Here is a 20,858-nt window from a genome sequence, read left to right as displayed (position 1 = left end):
GGGAGTGGGCACGGGATGGGAAAAGTAGCAAATGAGGGAGAGCAACAAGGGGGCAGGTAGAAGAACACAAGAAAGCGAGATCAACATGGAGCACGGTGGGAGAGAATGGGGGCCTGGGAGGCTGCCCACTGAAGGGAGGGCTGCCTCCTCCTCCGAGAATTTTGGGAGGCTGGTGCTGTTCGGACGACACCACCTGGGATTTTGGGCTTCTTGGGTGAATAGAGGTAGCCCGAGGGGTTTTATGTTTGGCTGTTTTGATGTGCCACCCTTTTGGTAATAGGTGACCTGGTGGTTGGTGGCAGGGAGCCCAGTTAGTGAATTTTTGGCCCACCTACCAATCCCCTCTCCCCCCCCCCAATCTCTTGTAGTTTGTTTTTTTTTCCTTTGGAAAAGAGCTTTTGTTACAAGGTGCTTAGGTTGGTGCAGGTGCATAAAAAGTGGGTTGTTTTGTCAAATAGTTATTTGTCTCTTGAGTCAGGTTTTTAGAAGTGGACTGGAACGATTTGCATGCATTTACATATGTTTTACTGGCCTTGCCATGAGCAAACCACAGTGAAAGGGATGGGATGAACAACTTCTAACTTGGAATAGGCAAGAAGTTATAGATTACGTATAGGAACTAAAGGGGTTAGATATTAATAGAGTCAGTCATAGGCCGTAAGGGAAAGATAAGGTTAAAAACTGTAGAGCTGCAGTACAATAGGTAGCAGATACTTGTGGAGTATGTATGTCGGAGGAAATCAGGGGTTGGGGGTAGGTAAATAGATAGTTCATATTTTGCAAAGTTGAATGCCCAGGGAAAAGTTTTATAATGTGCCCCTGTTTCAATAACGTGGCCTTTTTCACACAAAATCAAGTGGTCAGTGCTCTGTGCTATGCCCCTCTCTCCCAAAAGCACATGGGCGAAAGAACAACATTGAGCATGAGGAGGAGAGAAGCAAACAGATAAAAAAAAGAACAATATGAAGCCTGGGAGATAAGAAGCACAAGAAGGAGACAACTTGAGAACACATGCTCTCTCTTCCGGAAAGCTAAAGAAAAAAGGTGTTACCAAAAAGTGACCAGTGGAATGCTTTAAAAAGCCTTATTAACTTCTCACAGCTTCCACTATTTCACTTCTCCCCCATCAGCAAAGAGCTGGGTCACAAAGGGTGGGACAAGGAGTCAGCATGAAAATCCATTTGGGGGGGGGGGGGGGGGAGGAGACAATTCTGCTACCTCTGGAATTTTGGTGAATTAACTTAAATGGTTTCTTACTGTTCAGGGAGACTTATTTTACTGACAGATGAGCAATTAGGAATGTGAAGGTCAAATACTTTTGGTAGCCGGGTGATGAATCCTTGCAGTCCATGTGGGGCCCCAGAAAGCACAAGCCACTGTTTTTGACTTTGATACTAAACTTAAAACAATGGTACTAACCGCTACCTCTACCATGCCATATTTTAGAAGTGGAGTTAACAAGTGGTGACAAAATGCACAAGTTACTACTTGTGTAACGATATATCTGTAAGAGACATTAGTTAGTGATGGATTCCTTACCTTAGAATATCCCCAGGCGTCAGACTGGATCCGCAATTTTTTTGCGTAGCAGTACCCTTGCGCGTCGGTAGGCGTCGTCTGCGGCTCCGCGTCCGTCGTCGGCGTCGTGGGCGCCGTAATAATGTCGTCTGAGTACTTAGACGCCGCCTCCGCGTGCTGACGTCAGTTCTTAGACACAGCTTTTCCGCGCCAGAAGCGCTGAGCCATGTTAAAAACCAACACTGGTGCCATTGAAACTAGGGCCCTGAAGGGGAAAACCCTAACCCTAGATATCGGTTCGCAAAACGGGGAGGATGGGTGGGTCGGTAAGGAATCTATCACTAACTAATGTCTCTTACAGATATATCGTTACACAAGTAGTAACTTGTGCATCTGAAAGAGACACGTTAGTGATAGATTCCTTACCTTAGAATAGATACCCCAGCAATACCAACCCCGGTGGTGGGTCTGCGAACCAATAATCACACCAGAAAGTCCTGGAGGACAGAACGGCCACAGAAGCCATCCCTCCGGACTTGACTGTCCAGGCAGTAGTGTCTTGCAAACGTGTGCAGCGAGGCCCACGTAGCTGCCTGACAGATGTCTTGTAAGGGCACTACCCCGCCCAGGGCAGTTGTAGTCGCCGTGGCTCGGGTGGAATGAGCCCACAATCCAACAGGAGGCTCCTTCTTAGCCAAGGAGTAACATGCCTGAATACACAAGATGATCCACCGGGAGATGGTCCTCTTGTGCACCGCTTTCCCCTTCTTAGCGCCCTCGTAACCAACAAAGAGTTGGTCATCCACCCGGAACTGGCGTGTGCGATCCAAATAGAATGAGCGCGCACGTTTTGGGTCCAGACGGTGGAGCCGCTCTTCCTCTTTAGAGGGATGCGGTGGCGGAAAGAAGGTTGGCAAGGTGATAGACTGCCCGATGTGGAAGGCCGTGACAACCTTGGGCAGGAAAGATGGCTTAGTACGCAACACAACCTTGTCCGGGTGGACAGAAAGGAAAGGAGGAGTACAAGACAGGGCCTGGAGCTCACTCACTCTCCTGGCAGAGGTGATGGCAACCAGGAAGGCAGTCTTCAAAGTAAGAAGGCGGAGAAGACAGTTGTGAAGTGGCTCAAAGGGAGCACACATCAGAAATGTAAGAACAAGGTTCAAGTCCCACTGAGGCATCACAAACGGAACAGGAGGAAACGTGTGTGTGATGCCCTTTAGAAAACGATTTACAATAGGGGACTTGAACAAAGAAGGTTGATCAGGCAGCCTTAGAAAGGCCAAAAGGGCAGAAAGGTAGCCCTTGCTAGTGTCCAGAGCAGAGCCCTGCTGGGCAAGAGAAAGAAGGAAGAGAAGAACCTCAGAGAGAGGGGCAGCAAGAGGATCCACAGCCTTTGCTGTCCACCATGCCACAAATCTGTTCTACCTGCAGGCATAACCGACTTTGTGGAGGGACGCCTGGCTGCCAGAATGACGTTACAAACTTCAGGAGGCAAGTCAAATGGCCTCAACTGTCGCTGCTCAATCTCCTAGCATGGAGGTGGAGACTGGACAGGTTCGGGTGGAGGACCGTCCCCTGCTGCTGCGACAGAAGGTCCTCCTGAAGAGGCAGACGAACCGGGGGATCGACTGAGTAACTAAGTAGCTCTGGATACTAGTACCTTCGTGCCCAGTCCGGGGCCACAAGGATGACTTGTGCCCGGTCGCGCTTTATCTTCTTCAGCACTCTGGGCAGAAGTGGTATAGGCGGAAAGGCGTACAATAAACCGCAACTCCACTCGTGACGAAAAGCGTCTCCGAGCGAGTGCCGCCTTGAAAATTCCAAAGCGCAGAACTGATGACATTGCGCGTTCTCTTCGGTGGCGAATAGATCTAACCAAGGCTCTCCCCATCGCTGAAAGAGGCCTTGCGCCACGTCCGAGTTCAGACGCCATTCGTGATCCATCATGCACCGACGGCTGAGCTTGTCCGCCCTGGCGTTCAGAAAACCGGCCAGGTGTTGAGCCACCAGAGCCACGCCCTGGCGTTCCAGCCACTGCCAGAGGCGCAGAGCCTCCTGGCAAAGAGTCCACGAACTCACCCCCGCCCTGTTTGTTGCAGTACCACATGGCGGTGGTGTTGTCAGTGAACACCTGCACTACACTCCCCCGGACAGAGGGGAGAAATGCTTTCAGTGCTAGACGAATCGCCCGCAACTCCAAAAGGTTGATGTGGAGCCGGGCCTCCGCCGGAGACCAGAGGCCTCTGATCTCCGCCTCTCCCATGTGGCCTCCCCAGCCCTGGAAGGACGCATCCGTCACGACTACGTGCTCCGGTAGGGGAAGGGAGAGGGATCTGCCGCTGACCCAATCGCAGTCCGTGAGCCACCACTGCAGCTGTCTCGGAGTGCCCTCCGAGATCAGGATGTGGTCGGACAGGTTGCCCTGATGCTGGGCCCACTGAAACTTCAGGTCCCACTGCAGAGCCCGCATCCGCCACCTGGCGTGATGCACCAGCAGGATGCAGGAGGCCATCAGCCCCAGTAGCCGCAGCGTCAACCTGACCGAGACCCGGGATAAAGGCTGAAAGAGTGGAATCAGAGCCTGAATATCCCGGACCCGCTGTTCGGGAGGATAAAACTGCGCTGAGTCCAGAACCGCTCCGATGAAGAGGAGCTACTGAGAGGGGCACAGGTGTGACTTCGGCACATTGAGGGAGAACCCCAGCTGGTGCAGGAGGTCTGCCGTTGTCTGGAGGTGGCTGACGACTGTTTGGGGCGAGCCCGCCTTCAACAACCAGTCGTCGAGGTAGGGGAAGACTGAAACCCCTAACCTGCGCAAATGAGCTGCGACCACCGCCATCACCTTTGTGAACACCCGTAGGGCGCTGGTAAGGCTGAAGGGGAGCACGGTAAACTGAAAGTGCTCGTGGCCAACCGTGAACCGCAGGTAGCGCCGGTGGGCCAGCAGGACGGGGATGTGGAAATAAGCGTCCTGCAAGTCCAACGCTACCATCCAGTCTCCTGGGTCCAGGGCAGCCAAGACCTGAGCCAGTATCAGCATTTTGAACTTCTCCTTCCGGAGGAACCCGTTGACGTTCCTTAGGTCCAAGATAGGGCGTAGGCCCCCTTTGCCCTTCTTGGGTACCAGAAAGTAGTGGGAGTAGCAACCACACCCTACTTCTGGCCCAGGAACGCGCTCGATGGCCCCCTTGGCCAAGAGGGCCGTAACTTCCTCCTGCAGAAGCCGCAAATGATCCGCCGATACTCGGTGGTACTGCGGTGGCATGGCTGGAGGGGTCGCCTCGAAGAGGAGGGAGTAGCCCCTTCGGACGATTTGCAGCACCCACCTGTCCAACGTGACAGTGCGCCAGTGGAGGAGGTGATGGCGAACCCTGCCCCCCACTGGCGTCACATGGGCCTGAAAGCACGGACTAGGAGGGTTTTGAGGCAGATGCTGTGGGGGAAGGTGTGGACTGACCTCGCCGTTGTCCCCGACCGCCGCCACGGTGGTTTCCACGCTCGCCACCGCGTTGGGTATTACCCTGCGGAGCGTGGCTGGCAGCACGTGTGGGTACACCCCTTCCGTGGCCACGAAAGGAGTGAAAGGCAGCCGATTGCTGGCGCGGGGCCGAGAGGCCCAAGGACTTGGCCGTAGCCCTGGAGTCCTTAAAGCGCTCAAGCGCATGGTCTGCCTTGTCGCCAAAAAGGCGACGACCATCAAACGGCATGTCCATCAGTGTATTCTGGACATCAGCCGAGAAGTTGGCGGACCTCAACAAGGCGTGGCGACGAATCGCCACCGTCGTTGCCATTGCTCTGCCCAGAGAGTCGGTGGTATCCAGTCCACACCGGATCGAATAACGTGCCGCATCTCGGCCTTCCACAAGGGCTTGGCCGAGTTTAGCCTGTACCTCCAACGGGCATTCTGGCAGCACGTCCGCGACCGTATCCCACAGAGAGTGGGTGTAACGGCACAAGAGGCACGCGGTGTTGGAAGACCGCAGTCCCAGACTCAGGGAGGAGAATACCTTCCTGCCGTATTGCTTGTACCTCTTGGAATCCCTGTCAGGCGGCGCCGACGGGAATGCGGTCTGGGAATTGGAGGTCTGGATCACCAGGCTCTCAGGGGTGGGGTGGGTGGACAGGAAACAAGGGTTGCCCGGTGCCGGGCGGTGTCGTCTGGCCACGTTCCTATCTACAGGCGAACCTGTAGCGGGCTTGGACCAAGTGCCCAAAAGAACGTCGGTCAAGGCCTCGTTAAACGGCAGCAGAGGCTCGGCTGAGCATGACTGCGGCTTAAGGACCTCAGTGAGGAGGTTAGTCCTCACGGCCGCGACGGGGAGATCAAGGCCCAAGGCCTTGGCCGCCCTCATCAACACCACACTGTAGGTTGCCCCCTCCTCCGTAGCCACAGTAGGAGGTGAGACAAAGCCAGTGTCCGGCGAAGTGTCCAGACCACTGGCATCCCCAAGATCACCTGTCCAGTCCTCCTGGGACTGACATTCACGTGTCAGAGGGTCCTCAGACCCCTAATAATACTCATCACCCATCTCCAGGTACTCAGGGTTAGTAAATGATGGGGCCGGTTCATGGAAAGTGAACTCTCCGAACGTTATCTGAAGCGGCGCCGGAACCGGGTCGAGGGAGGCATCGGGGACGGCGCCGCCCGAGGACGGCGCCGGGGGTGACACCTGAGGGGTCGGCGCCGGGGAGGTCGTCAAGTCCACCGGCGACGACCCGGATCCAGAACCGGATCCAGCGGGGCCCTGTGGCGCCAGGCCCGAAGGCGCCGGCGGCATCGGGCCGAAGCCCCCGACCCGCTAGGACCCCCAGACGGGACTGCTGGGCCCGAAGGCGTCGTGGAGCCCGTCGGAGGAGAGAGGGACCTCATGGCCATGAGGAACCGTTCGATCTCCTCCGGCGTCGCGTTAGGGCCAGGGACCGGAGGGTATGGGGCCGGACGCGGCGCCTGCAACTCCGACGGAGCCACCTGAACCCCCGGCCGCGTCGGGGGGGAGTCGGAAGAGCGATGACGTCTCTTCGACTTCTTGGGCTTACCGGTTGACTTCGACCCAGAGGAGTGATGTCGACTCCCGGAGCTATGATGGCTCCGCTCCCGCGACCGGTCCCTCGACCTCCGTCCGGACCGGGACCTCTCATGGCGCGGGACCGACTGCCGGAGTTCGAGCCGCTTACGGGACCGCTCCCGCCTAGCCTTCGAAGTCAGGGCCCGACAGTCGGAACAGGTCTTGTCGCCGTGATCGACGCCGAGGCAGTGGAGACACTGACGGTGAGGGTCGGTGACCGACATCAGCCGGTCGCAATCCTCACAGGGCTTAAAACCTGGCATCCCTACCGGCACCGTTCGGAGTCGAAGACTTCGAAAAAGGATGATCAAAAAAAAAAAAGTTTAGTCAAAAAGTGACTACGGTACCACTTTTTCCGGATCTGCGCTGCTGGCGCGGAAAAAAGAAGAACTGACGTCAGCACGCGGAGGCGGCTTCTAAGTACTCTGACGACGTCATCACGGTGCCCACGACGCAGACGACTGACGCGGAGCCGCAGACGACGCCTACCGACGCGCAAGGGTACTAATACGCAAAAAAATTCCGGATCCAGTCTGACGCCTGGGGATATTCTAAGGTAAGGAATCTATCACTAACGTGTCTCTTTCAGATACCTTGCTTAGTATACAATTGCCCTGTAGCTTCAAGGCACTGGTTACAGAAATAAATGATGAATTGAATAAATTCTCATCTACACAGGGTATGGTTGCAGTCTTCAAAGAATAGTAGACTTACATGACATATGGGGCCAGGTCAATGAAAGTGAGGAAGCTATCAAACTATTACATAATCAAAAGCGATGACCGGCATTAACTCCAGCCAACAGGGATCCCCCATAGGCCAGATACCAAAATAGTATTACAGTGCTAGTTCTGCGGAAGCAAACACCACCCATATTAAGACCAGTCTTTTACGGGAGGTCTCACCTCAAGGAGAGGAGGAACCGAAGCAATCTCCAGTGGTGCAGAGGGAGGGATGGACGACCCCCTTCTCAGCATTTGCAACGAATCTAATGGCTGTTCACATTTTGCCCTGACACTTCTCAGGATGATAAAAAAGGATCGCGCCTGGACAGGCCGGAAAAATTTCAGAATGGACAGATCCCTGCACCTGCTCATACCCTTCAGTTCCTTTCTCTTGAGGTGATTAACTGGCAGGCAGAAAAATGGTTAGCTCCAGCATTTTTCCTGCGTGATCTTGTTGAGGCCCTTTTCCCAGCCATTCCCTTCATCAGTGCTTTACCCTCCAGTGGATGAAATCACACTTCACAACATGTAATGAATCCTAGGATGTTTGATAAATAACTTTAAGGACAGCGTTCCACAAGTCTAAAGCATATTCCTGTGACAGACACCCTGGGGCACAACAGATCTTTCTAAGGTAAAGGCTTAGGCGAGCCAATGAGTGTTACTCCTACTACAAAAAGAAACAGATGATCTGGAACTGCAAAGATACCACTCAAGCACATCCAGTTGCATCACTGCAAAGATCTGGAGCAGTCCAATAGGCGTATACTACTGAGAAACAAATGAAAGACACAGATCAGTAGATTCCAAAAGACCTCTGTATGTGTGCACTTGGTGCACACCATCTTCTATGCCTCTGGGGGGTGGGCCTGTTGAAGGGAAACAACTTCGGGATTTATCACTCTTCTCCAAGGAATGTCCCTTTATCTTTCATCAAATAATTGTATTCAATGTTCTCAAACAGTTTTTCTTTTAATACAGTGGTGGTAACAGGCGTGTCTTGAAAGGACCACGAATTGTAACAAGCATTTGCAATGCAATAGGTCTCGCATTAGGAAAGTTTGAACTATTGGTATTGTAAATGACATTTTTTTTATTTATGTGTTGGTTTTGAAAATAGCTAAATTAATAGCTTTGTCATTTACAATGCCAATAGTTTTACCTTTCACAAATGTGACACCTATAGCTTTTGTAATGCAATATGTGTTGTATTTTCACGAAAATCCATGAACAGAAGTGAAATATTAACATTTTTTGTGACATTTATAAGACAGACGTCATTGTTGTTCGAGTACTTTACGCTGGTGTTTGGATTCCTGTAAATCCCCAGTGTTGCAGGGTGCTGGTAGAATGCATGCGCTTAATGTCCCGTGACAAAATATGTGTACGTAGTGTTTGTGCTGGTAGGGGCTAAGCGAGTTGTTAAGTTATCTTCCCTAGTACCGCCTAACCTTTCCTTTTAGAGCAGCCAAAAAAGCTGCATTTCAGATATTCTAAAATAATTGTTGCAAAATAAGCATCAGTTTACCTCGTGTTTTACTACGTGACCAGTACCAAAGCCACTCAAAGAAATAAGTTTACTTGTCGTTCAACAACTGACGTTTTATATCGCTTTTTGACGTGTGGCTAACAAATATCTTGAAGTGGCGTTTAACGGCACGGCCAAAGCTCAAGATCCGTCCCACATAACGCCTCCCACCGGCTACATCTAGAACATTCTACGTGGGCCGTCCCTATGGAGACCAACCGCTATTGACACAGACGAAGGACAAGGAAGCAATGTAACCTTTCAAGTAGCTGCCATTTCGAAACGGTATAATTCATTAGTTATTATTGAAATTAATCCGTTTTATACACAGACAATTAAGCAATGTCTTACAAATGCATGAGAATGTTACTTTCAAGAATTACTGAGATAAACAGATTGTCTCTCAATAAAAAGATACATTCACTTAAAAAAGGGATCGTAGTGTTTGGAACTAGCTCCGTGTAGGAAGACCATTACAAGATGAGAAACGAACTCATTGGGGAATCGATCGTGGCAAACGGTAGTCCGTCACATAGCGCTTACGCAACCGGAGGGCGGCATGTTAGTAGGCGTGACCTTTAGCTGCGCACGCGCACTGCTTCGCAACGTTCTCGTCTGTCGTCCTTTGTCCCGGGCGCTATCTTGCGCAGGGTGATCGGCCTCTGATTGGGTTCTGGAGTCCGGTTGTGGAGCCAATCAGAGCGGGAAGGAAACCGGGACCGGTGAGAGCGAGCGGGGGGGGGCTTGTATGGCGGTGGTCTCTGTATGTATGTGTGTGTGTGCGTGCGTGTGTGTAGGTGCGCTCCTGTGTGTCTGCGGCGGGGGAGGGGGGGTGGCGGGGGGGACAGTGGGTGCCGGTGAGTCGGGGGAAGTAGGGGGGGGGTGCGCGCGTGTGTGTGTGGCTTCCTGCCTGCGTGTGCATGTGTGTATGTGTGTGTTCAGGGAATCTGTGGCAGGGGACGTGCACGGCGCCGGGCTGGGCGTGCGCGTTCGCGCACCCAAATCCAGCAGAAAAGCGCGTAACACCCTCTTGTCCGTCCTTCCCCCGAGACAGGCAACATTAAGTCTCCACCTGGACGCATCCTTCGGATGCGAATTCCAGGCTCGACCTAAAAACAAGTTGGTCTTGCTGCATTTGTATTTTTGGATTAAAAAACATGAAGGTGCTCACTAAAAGGCGAATATAAAATTAAAATAACATGCTCCTTTAAATCCTGTCTGCAGACTACAGTCCCCGGCTTTCTGTAATGATGCAGCATACAAGAGGTTTCCAAAATTGTGCATGCAGAAACACACACCGCACTAAGCCTAAAAGTAAAGTGAGATACTATTGGGTAATTAGCCGCGTCTCTAAAAATGTTTTCATGGCAAGACATTAATAGATAACACCTTGCTGAACTGAGCAGATGGATTAAAAATGTAGAATTCCTCACGTCAACAAACTAGATTTGCACTTTATTTCTGAAGACTGCTCTGAAGGGCCATTGATGGCCCTGGGGTAGAGTTCAGTATGTAATGGTTAAGGATAGGGCTTGCAACCAGAGCTTGCTGGGCACAGTCACTGAGGGTTCAGTGTGTAGGAGTGCTGGGCAAGCTGCTTCAGTGATGTCATTGATGATAAAAATAATGAGATCTCAGCAGTGATGTCATGAATGTTGTTGTCTGTGATGTCATGTGTGACAATATGTGAGGCCATGGCCAGTGCATGGCTGAGTAGGAATTAAGAATGCTTCGCTGAGGGAGGAGCTACGCTACGAAGCAAGATGGCCGCATAAGCTCCCGGCTCCGCCGACCTCCGCCAGCAGCTCGATTATCCTGTCTTTAATCCTGACCTTACACCTGATTTCCTTGTTTATGAAGGTCTACTGCTTCCAAAGGTGCAATCCCGAGATTTCTACCTCATCGGCTGACGAAGATACGCCGTGTTTCCATTCTCGGCCTAACAACGTGTGGGAGCCGGGGCCTCGATTTCTAGACTACCCGAGTCCGAGTTGAACAACATCGGCCGCGAGACCTGGACTGAGCCCGGTCTCCCGAAGAGTGCCTGAATTGTTACTTTTCGGGATGATCCTTTGACCGATCTACACCCGGGACACGTCATCGTGCCACGCCGACTGCTGTGGTGGGGGCCCGGTGGCCGGAGACCTTGCTGCCCCCTCTGGGTCGACGGGCTGGGGTCCTCTCTGACGGCAAAGGTGTGTTCTGTAAGACGAGGAGCGCCCAATATTTGTTCTCAGATTTGCGTGGCATGCGACTCCGGAGCAGCCGGCCTCCGGGGTTCAAGTCCGGCTCTGTCGCCTATTGAGAGGAGATGGAGCGGACGGAGGGCACGCCATCACTACAGGCCGTTGTGGCCGCCATTGGGGCGCTCCATTTGCACACAGTCGCTGTGTTCCGGACACTGATGGTGAAAGTTGACGATATCCTGGAACCTGAGGACGACACCTCGTTTAGTTTCCAGCAAGTGATGGTACCAGCGGTGCATTGCATATCAGAAGTGGAGGTCCCCATGCATAACCCGGAATTCATGAACCTTGACGGTCCCCTATCATCGGCAAGCCAGCCCGTGCTTCTCGCTAGCGTCTTTTGTCTGACCTTGCTGCCGCCTAACACATCTATAGACGGTCTTCCATGTGGCTACGAGTTCCTTGGTGATGGTTTCGGATACTCGCTGTTCTTGGACACCTTTCTTCGTTCGAGCCGTGAACTTTTATCCTGTATTCGATCCTCCTGTGCTGAAAAGAACTTTTATGGACGCTTTGCCTTTTTCCTCAAAATGGCGGCTCGAGTGGTGAAGACTCTTATGACGGACCGTATTGGCCAGGGCTGAACTTTATCGCTGGGATCCGATATACTAGCTTTCGTAATGCCGGGGTTGTGCCTGTATTGTGATGGGAATTGGGTGGTTGTTGTTTATCCTCCCCTGACTGGTTTGTATAATTGCTGAATATTGATTTTACCATGTCTCGGGGTGGTCGCTGTTGGCGGGGGGTATGGGAGACCGGGAGTGTGTTTGCTCTCTCCTCCTCCGCTTTCTCTTTTCCCTTCCTTTAGGGTAGTTCTTGGGCGACAGGTACGCTGCTAGTGGGGTTAGGCGTAGCCATTGCAGGGGTGCAGGGTGGGGGGTTAGGGGTGGGGTTTTTTACTTTGCCTTTCTTTTGTTCTATGGCCCCTTTTGTCTTTCCTTTTCCTTCTACGAGAGATGGGCTGTCTATTTTTCATGAATCCTTTATTGTCCGGGTGTCTTCGCTGGCTTAATTATCCTGTAACATTGTGGACGAGGTCACGCGGGTGGGATTGCTTTGATTGATTCATAGATTGCTTATTTCCTTTTTCCGTTATGTGTACCCGTGCTGGGCCTTTTATTTCCTACAGTGATTATTGTTTGTATATTTCCCCCGCCTGGCCCATGTTCTGTATTTTACTGCGAAACACCTGATGTTTGTATTGCCTACTCTCGTCTTACTGTTAAAATAAAAAAAATATAAAAAAAAAAAAAAAGAATGCTTCGCTAACTTAACTGAGGAATTTCAAACGTTTTTAGCCTTCTGAACATAGACAACACGTCTCTATACCACAGGATTTGGTAACCAAATTTGACTCTTGTCGTATCAGCTTTAACAACATTTTAACTTTAACATACATGTTTAGTAGAAAGTTATAGTTGTGCAGTGTACCATAAATAGTAAATTTTGTGGGTATTAGGTCTTGCCTGCAGCAGCGCATGGGATCTCGCTTGCGAGAGATATTGTATACAGCATGGGGATTGCAGCCCGGCATTTGTTTAACATTTAATTGGATTCATAGTCACTCTTATTTGCTGCATTTTAATTGGCCAGCGCATGCTGACTTCACTGTCTCTTCTTTTAACTGGAGCATGGATCATGCACATACTGATTGCTTCAGCTTGAATGCCATCCTTTGCTGATCGCGCTGTGATTGAGGCACTACTGTTCTTCTTCTTCCCTTTCTCTTGCAATTTGTAGCTGTTAAGTATGCAACACGCACTTCAAAGAAGCCTTTTTCTCAACTGAAATGGAAGTTTATTGTGACAGCAGATGTTAGCTGATTTTGTTGTGACAACAGAGGTCATCGGATTCCAAATATATTTACACTAAGACATGGGTGGGATTGACTTTCTTTATGTGACTGGATTTTGCCAAATGTCATTTTTTCTTTCTCATGCATCGAGAGGTTAACTGATTTGCTCAGAATCATTGGGGTGTTGTGCGAGACCTAACAACCATTCGCAAACCAGGCAGATCTTGCCTTGAGCACTGTTGGCTCTACCAATGCCTTTTGTTCATCCAGTACTGCATGAGCGCGCATGACTTTGGCAATGATTTGTAGCTATGCTGTATAGCAGCATGGCTGCTGTGCAGCATGGTTAAAAATATTATTTTAAAATGACGGTCATGCATCTAGCTCTAATGCACCTCACAAAAGAAACATATTAGCAATGGCTGCGTCATAGCATGCTTTAAAATTAGTACTTGCGCTGCTGCAAGCATGGTTACAGTACATCTCAAAGTCAACAGTTGTCAGATAATAGGCGATACCCACTGGTTTTGCCAATGCTTGTTAGATTTGGAAGAGTAAAGAAATATTCCTTCACATCAAGTTTCTTATGGTGATTTCTAAAGTAGCATTGTCCTTCTATCTCCTGGGAAAGCACAATCATCTCTACACAGCTTTCAAAATAAATGACTTTGTAGTGCACTCCAGGGAACACAACTCAACATCACAAAATTGCCTTTTTTATCTAAAACAAAAAATACCATATCAATGACATTTCTGCGGAAAGCACGTGCGTGGAATAGAATTAACCCAGGTTTGTTAGAAATAGTAGTTAGTTGCAGTGGTTAATCTCTAAAAGAAGGAGTGTGGTGCCCGAAGTTCCTCTCAGCAGCCTGCGGATAGCACTATCAGATGTCGGCACAAAGGCTGTGTAGCCTTAAATACACCTCAGGCCTCTTTAATCAGCTACGAGACACTCCCTGCCACTTTATCTCACTCTTGCAGGTTCCTGCTTTCTCCCTTTGTGACACTTGTTCCCTCTCCCTAGATTTTTTCCCCTTTGTGAATTTCCCTTTATTGCTCTCTGGGAATGTCCTATGAAGAAAAAAAATTGACAGTCCCCAAAAATGAGTGTTGATGAGCTCCAACTGCAACCCCTGGCTCAAATTAAGCCCCGACATTGGTTGATTCCATTGTGTATTACTGCCAGTCGCAAAACGTTGAGAAAATGTGTCCATATGATCAAACAATGTAAATGTACAAAGTGATTTACTTCAACTGTAGTGATCACAATAAATGGGCCCATAAGTATGGCAATAAAATGAACCAGGGGATTATAAGTATTTTTATAAAGATAATTCACATGGTGATTTATGCCACAATCATCTGCGCCAATACCAGCTTGCAGGGCCGGCTTTAGGGTGGTGGGGCTGCACCAGGTGAAGACCTGGAGGAGGGCCGCTGACCTCAGGTGGGAGCACTGTGTTTAGCAATAACTTACAATTTGAAAGTAGTTGATAGAGACATCCTTGTACCTCCAGATTTCAGGCAGCAATAAAAATGTCAAGATAACTCTTCTGATTAATGTTCCTGCTAGAGAGAGATCGGAGTTTTGTCTAGTGCCAGAGGTTTAATATGCCTGCTGCAAAGAACAGATCTGTATTTAAAGTGGATAACTGAGTGGATTAGTAAAGCCAGCCTTTACTAGTACTTTAAAACAAATGAAATGTATGTGAGAGAGGGGCCATGGTGAGATGAGGGGTCCTTTTGCGGGGTAGTACTGAGCGATCCTAAGGAGGTGGTCATGGGGGGAAGAAGGAGGGGGCCAAAAAAAGATTGTCACATCAGGCACCACCAGCGCTAAAGCCGACCCTGTCACCTTGTTTTACATGTAGAAATCACGAAATTCCTGCAAAAAATGCATGAAACGCTGGTGATGGCCACCGACTGCGAGTCTGAAGAGCCGGAAAGAGCCCTTACCTATTCAGCGCAAAGGCATAATGAAATTTCACGTGGTGATGGCTCGCCAAGTCAAATGTCGGAAGCTTTTCCAAAGTCTCCACGAGTTTCACGATGGAGTCGTACTCCTGTTCACACATACAAGGGACAAAAACAGAATAATAAAGTCATGTAATTAATTATGGCGCAATACAGTCATGTTTCTTAAGAGTCAGTGCTTGGTTATTAATTCAGAAAGAAGGCAGTAGGAGGCAAGTAGGAGGCGTAATGGAATGCACATGAACTTGGTAGGACTGAAGCTTCCAAATAAATCCAGCTATTTATTTTCCTACGCTCTGATATTTGTTTCTACAATAACACAGAGCTGCGTCGACTTCGGCCCTTGCAGATTTAAACATTCAGTTATATTGTAAAGAATATGTCTTGGTAAGATTCCAGTAGAGAATTAGAAGAGAATGGGGCAAGAAACAGTGAGTGCCCAAACCAAAAATGTAACAAAAAATAAGCTTGCAACACTTGAGGCTGCAAAGTTAATACAAAATTAACAATCACAGGTTATGAAGGGGCTTTTAGGTGTCCCCGAATACAGGTGAAATAACAGAAACCAAGTAAAATGTGTCCACAGAACATGCTCCGTGAAGGTTGCGATAAGAGCAACATTTCACCCCGCCCGCGATAAATGGGCAGGGCGTAGATTTGGCAGTGATATTCGCAAGGGGAGGGGGGCTTGTGGTCTCATATTACCCAAATAAAGAAAAGAAGTAGGCTGCAGGGTGTAGAGTTAGATTGTTTCCAGGCGGAACAGGGTAAGTACTGATTTGCATTATGTGGGATCCCCTTTCTAGAGCGGCACAGTGGGCGAACAATGATGGGTTGGAATTCTACTCCAAGTGATTCCATTGGTTAGACTACTTGAAAGCATTCGTCCCATCACCTTATGGGTGTTTGATTGCCAGTAGTATGCTTGGAATCTTGAGTGAAGTGCAGCTTTCCAAGCCTACCATTGCAAACATTTGTGAATTCCAAAAAGTAGTACATTTGAAACCATTTAAGGAGTATTTCTATGGGTAAAGATTTAATACTTTTTTGGCAAACCCATCACTATCTATATATTAAGATCCCAATAAAAAATGTAGGAGTTAAAACCTCTTAGTGAAATAAGAATGATGACAAAAATCCACATAGACATAGCAGACCCCACTCGGGCTCCCTGATCCAACTACACAACCCAAAAAAAACAACCCCGATGAAGATATGTCCCTGCCCATCCCACCTGGGCTGGTAGTTTTCCTGAGTAAGTACTCCTGACTACGTTGACGTACAACACAATGGCCACAAACACATTTGACATGTATAAAATGCAACAAGCATAATATAAAAATATGACCCAATCTCTTTAAAATCCAAACAAATTGATTTCTTTAATCGTTTCACTTCAGTACATCAGAATATATAACTGCATAGATAGACGTTTATTAAAAGTTAATGTTTTTAGAAACATTCATGGCTCCGCCACCCCCCCCCCCCCAACCAAATGACAGTGCCACTAGTGAACTAAGAAGCAAGTCAGTAGTCATGCAAACCCTAGAGCTGGCCTACATTCTTATTATAGACGGAGCAATATTAGTCATTAAATCAAACATAAAAAGTCTTTGTAGAGCGTACATCCTTAGCGCAACAATTTAAAAATGCACACGTATGTGATAAAGAAATAGGAGGCTCTATGAAATAAACGATTGCCTAGGATCACAAAGTCTGAAGAAGCAGGGAAGCCAGTATACAATCCAGGATATTATCGGGTTTCACATTTTGAAATTGAGCCTTCAGATGGCTCTTTCCTTCTCTCTCTCTCTCTCTCTCCCTCCCTCCCTCTCTCTTATGTTTATATCAAAGGTCTTTTATTCATGGCTCAGGACGAGAAAACTGACTCAGGGATAACAGACTCAACTCTGGGTCCACATCACAGACCCAACTACCAAGTCAAGAATGCATTTATTTGACACATTCCCTGTAGCTACGCCCTTGTAAATGGGCCAGTCTGTCACATGCCTCAAATCTACTCTCGAACGAACATTGCTTTTTGAGTGGAGGAGTGGGGAGGCTAAATCAAGCATTACGAAACACTCCGCTATTGGGATGTGTGCTTTTTTATGAAACTAGCTGTCACAGAGTAAACGAAGTAATGCTAAACCTTAAAATCACGTCACTCAGGAAAGTTCTTAAGTCTAAAAGACAAGCCCTAGTCTTAAAAATCTATTGAGCATACAATTATCTGGTTACATACACCATACGAGTCACAGAACCCCTTGTATTGCTTTGATAGTTGGAACCAACTGGCCAGTTGGTGCTTGCTATGATCAAGGTTTAACTGCATTTCACTACACTGGGTCATCCCCTAGCTCCAATATCACCAAGGCGATCATCTCCAGTAGCACCAAGGCATTCACCTTGGCGATACTTGATTTGATGGCGGCATTCGACATGGTCAACCATAACATGTTGGTAGACCATGTCGAAGCAGCTGGGATCAAGGTTTCAGCTCCGCTATGGTTGATCCTAATCAAGTCGCTCACCAGCGGTGCAATCACTATTATTTGTGGCTAAGAGATGAAAAGTCTACTGACAGTTATCTAATGCTAATTTTTCTCTTCACAGCTCTTCAAAATGTATGCTCAACACTTTGTTAATGAACTTGCCTTTAAAGGCTGCAAACTCTATAGGTATGCAAACGATGTGTGGGTCTTATTGCGTTTGGATTATCAGCTTTTCTCTCACCTCACATTTCAAAATGTGATGCCCTATATTTGGAACTGGATGGGCAACAACAGATAAAGTGAATGCAGAGAAAACCAGGGTTTTTGTCAATTACAACAAACTAGACCTCGGAAAAGAAGTATACTGGCCTTCCGAAATGGATGCCTTCACATCCTCTCAAACACAGTAAAGAGTCCGAGAGCCGTTTTTTGGTAGCGGGTTAATGCTGAAGCCCCAGACATCGTGGCCAATTTCTAAGTGTATTTTTATGCTTAGGCAGATTAGAAAGCTAGTACCTTTTTTATACATCCGAGGCCCCCTTAAACAGTAGTGCAGATGCTGATTGGATCCAGGCTGGATTACTCCTCTTTTTGTACTTCGGCTTACCTTGTTCTTCCTTGCACAGGCTGCAGGCTGTCCAAAATGCGTGGTCTGTCTAATCCCCAAGATTCCAAAAAAATCTCATGTAACACCAGCACTGGATACCGTAGAAGCATAGATTTGAATTGAAAATTCTTTTTATCACCTTTGAAATAGGTCACGATCTAGGCAAGCACCTTCCCATGCATTAAGCTCTGCCTTTGCCCATCCTCTCTCGGTTCCCAATGGAAACAGGGCCAACAGCGTTTTTCTGTGTGTGTCGCCTCACTGTGGAACTCACTTGGAGCTGAGAGGGACCAGACTTCCTTTAGAAGATCTCTTAACACGTGCCTCTTCACACAAACATTCTCATGTTATTTGAAAGATCTCTAGTTACTGCCAGAGCCAAGATAACCTGTGGGGTAAGTGTGCTTTTTCTAAGTACGACTAACATTGACAAGGATGCAGGGATTACTTTCTTACTTTTTCAATCACAACCATAGGATGCTTCCAGACCCACCACCCAGTAACAATAGACTGTTGTTAAATATTTTCATTATGATACATGGAAGCCTGTAATGAATGTGAAAAATAGGTGAACGAGCTGAATTGCATCTGCTGTGTCAAGAATTAAATGAGAACTAGCTTTTGAGCTCTTCCGGCCAATTTCCAAGTAATGAACAGTCATAAGCAGAAAGGAGGCAGTTATGACAGCATGTTCATATTTCAGAGGGCTCTTACACATGGCGCTCCATTGGCAATCTGCTTAGTTATTGGATGACAGCTCATTTAGGGGGTGAAGAAAATGCATGTGCTTGAATACTGCACCAAAGCTTGAGATCGAGGCTCAGGAGAAAGAGTTTGTGGACTTTACTCAAAAAGGCTTCTGAATGTAGATCTAGATGGTTGTACATAAAGCATCAGCAGTTTGATGTAGACGATTCACTTTACTTTTAATTATACTACTCCTTTAACAAACCTGTATACGGGTAAAGTTAAGAGCAGCAATGGCCAGTGTTCTAGGATTATAACAGCAAGCAGATTTAGACAAAGCTACATATTTTGATGCCATTGCTTTTTAGGTCAAGGCTTGGCAGCACATTTGCTATCTCCGGAGGCATGCTGTATCCCCTCTGTGGGCTTACAGTCCACCCATTGCCTTTTTCTTCGTCCCTTCTTTTGTCCTTCAAAAATGCTTGCTATCTATTGGTTAATCCTTCCTCTTTGACCCTCCTTTTTGTGTTTTGCTTCCTCCCACAAAGCACTGCCGAATTTTTGGCATGTTTACGCTTTTGTGTTTATGAGGTTCTTTTTGGGGACTAATTATTTCTTTGTTTCCTGCTCATGGTGGTCTCTAAATGCAGTCACCCCTGCCTCGCCACACATCAGTCCTTGTTTGCGTTTGTTAATTCCTCGCAGCCAAAGGGCAGGAAGGAGCTTGGAAGTGATTTTTTAACTCCGTACAGAGCAAGTATAAACTTGCACCTCTGTTATTATCGCAAGCGTTTCCCCCATGGACTTTTTTGCGTGAAGTGTTTAAACACCGTACTGCATCAATTTTACGACCAAAACTTTTAAAATGATACTAAATGCCTGGTAAATGATCAACATTACTGCAATAGGCAATTGCACGCTGGAAAGAAAATATCTAGCAACCCGTGGCGCCACACAGATTGTTCTGTATGCTTTGAGGAGAAGGATGTAGCAGTGGCTAGAGCTGCCAATTTTGGAACTGGACCTGGTTCAAGCATCGGAGTCGCCCCAACATCATGTGATTCTGGGCAAATCACTTTGCTCATATAAAGCACTCCAAACTTTTCATGTTCAGTTCGCGCTTCATAAAACTGCAAAAACAAATGCTGATACGGGGGTCTGTCCCCACTAGTTTCACCACCCGCCAGCTCCAAATAACAACCCAGCCCCTTCCAGAGTTGCTGTAGACCTCTCAATCCTTGGTTCTGTTTTCGATCCTACATTATCATTACTACCAATACCGGCTTCAGGAATTTATGAATTTCTATTTGTGAATACACCCAGTCAGATATCGGGTCTTCCCTATTTTGAAGGAGTCTCCGTTATTGCCAACAGATTGCATCGCACAGTCAACCGGACAACATGTTTAACTCATTGCCAAAGGTGCCTCTAGAGCACTCAGTGGAGATTGCACAGCAGTAACATGTTTACATTTTGTTGATGCAACTTGTCAGCTCCACGGGGGGAAGGGCAGGCATTCCACAGCATGAGAGCACGTCTTTGTTTAAAACACAGACACACAAGTGTGTGATATAGTGTAGGTATGGCATGCAGGGGCGGCTCCACCACTATGGCGTAGGAGCGTCGCCCCACTGCCAGCAGAGGCAAATGAAAAATCAAATGGTCCTAATGCTGATGATTTTATTTTTCATCCTGTGGATGAGTCTTGGAGGCAGGGCCACAGCATTGCAGCAAGAGGAGAAGGAGGACTGGGAGCCCTACTGTCAGTGTGCATGACAGTTGGCCGGGCGTCTTAGGATGGTCAAACCGTCATGTGCATCGACGTCTCTCCATCCCAGCTGTGTTGGTGAGTGGAGAGATCAGCAGGCACAGGCTCACAGCCTGAGCTCAGAGGAGAATACCGGCAAGCAGACTTATTTTTTATTTTTTATTATTTCAGCCCCTCGTGCTGCCTCACCACATTTCCCTATCAGCAGCCGCTACTGACGTAGGCAACCACTAGGGACTACAGCCCTGTCCTGAAATCTTAGTGTGTGAGGCATAACAAACACCCTTCCTTACCACAAACTAGCCAACTTTAGAAGGGGAAAAAACACAGTTATGCATTTGAGTAAATGCTCCACAACCAAAAGTGGTGGACCAGCTTCTCACTCAGGGGCTTCACACTCGCCCCCAATGCGTAGTGCTTCATACTAACATCGACCCACTAAGCGC

At 48.2% G+C, this 20,858-nt stretch overlaps 1 protein-coding gene across 2 annotated transcripts in view; it reads right to left on the bottom strand.

The window, feature by feature from the left end:
• Positions 1 to 20,858, bottom strand: part of MAP3K5 (mitogen-activated protein kinase kinase kinase 5) — a 1,111,277-nt gene that overhangs the window by 651,822 nt on the left and 438,597 nt on the right. For both annotated transcript variants that reach the window (XM_078649188.1, XM_078649189.1), the window contains exon 6: positions 14,838 to 14,944. In XM_078649188.1, coding sequence (XP_078505314.1) covers positions 14,838 to 14,944 — 107 coding nt within the window. The remainder of the gene's footprint in view (positions 1 to 14,837; positions 14,945 to 20,858) is intronic.

This window comes from Lissotriton helveticus, chromosome 6 (assembly GCF_964261635.1).
Source record: "Lissotriton helveticus chromosome 6, aLisHel1.1, whole genome shotgun sequence".
NCBI classification, from domain to species: domain Eukaryota; kingdom Metazoa; phylum Chordata; class Amphibia; order Caudata; family Salamandridae; genus Lissotriton; species Lissotriton helveticus.
Note: the sequence above shows the minus strand (reverse complement) of the source record. Positions and strands in the feature narration are given on the sequence as shown.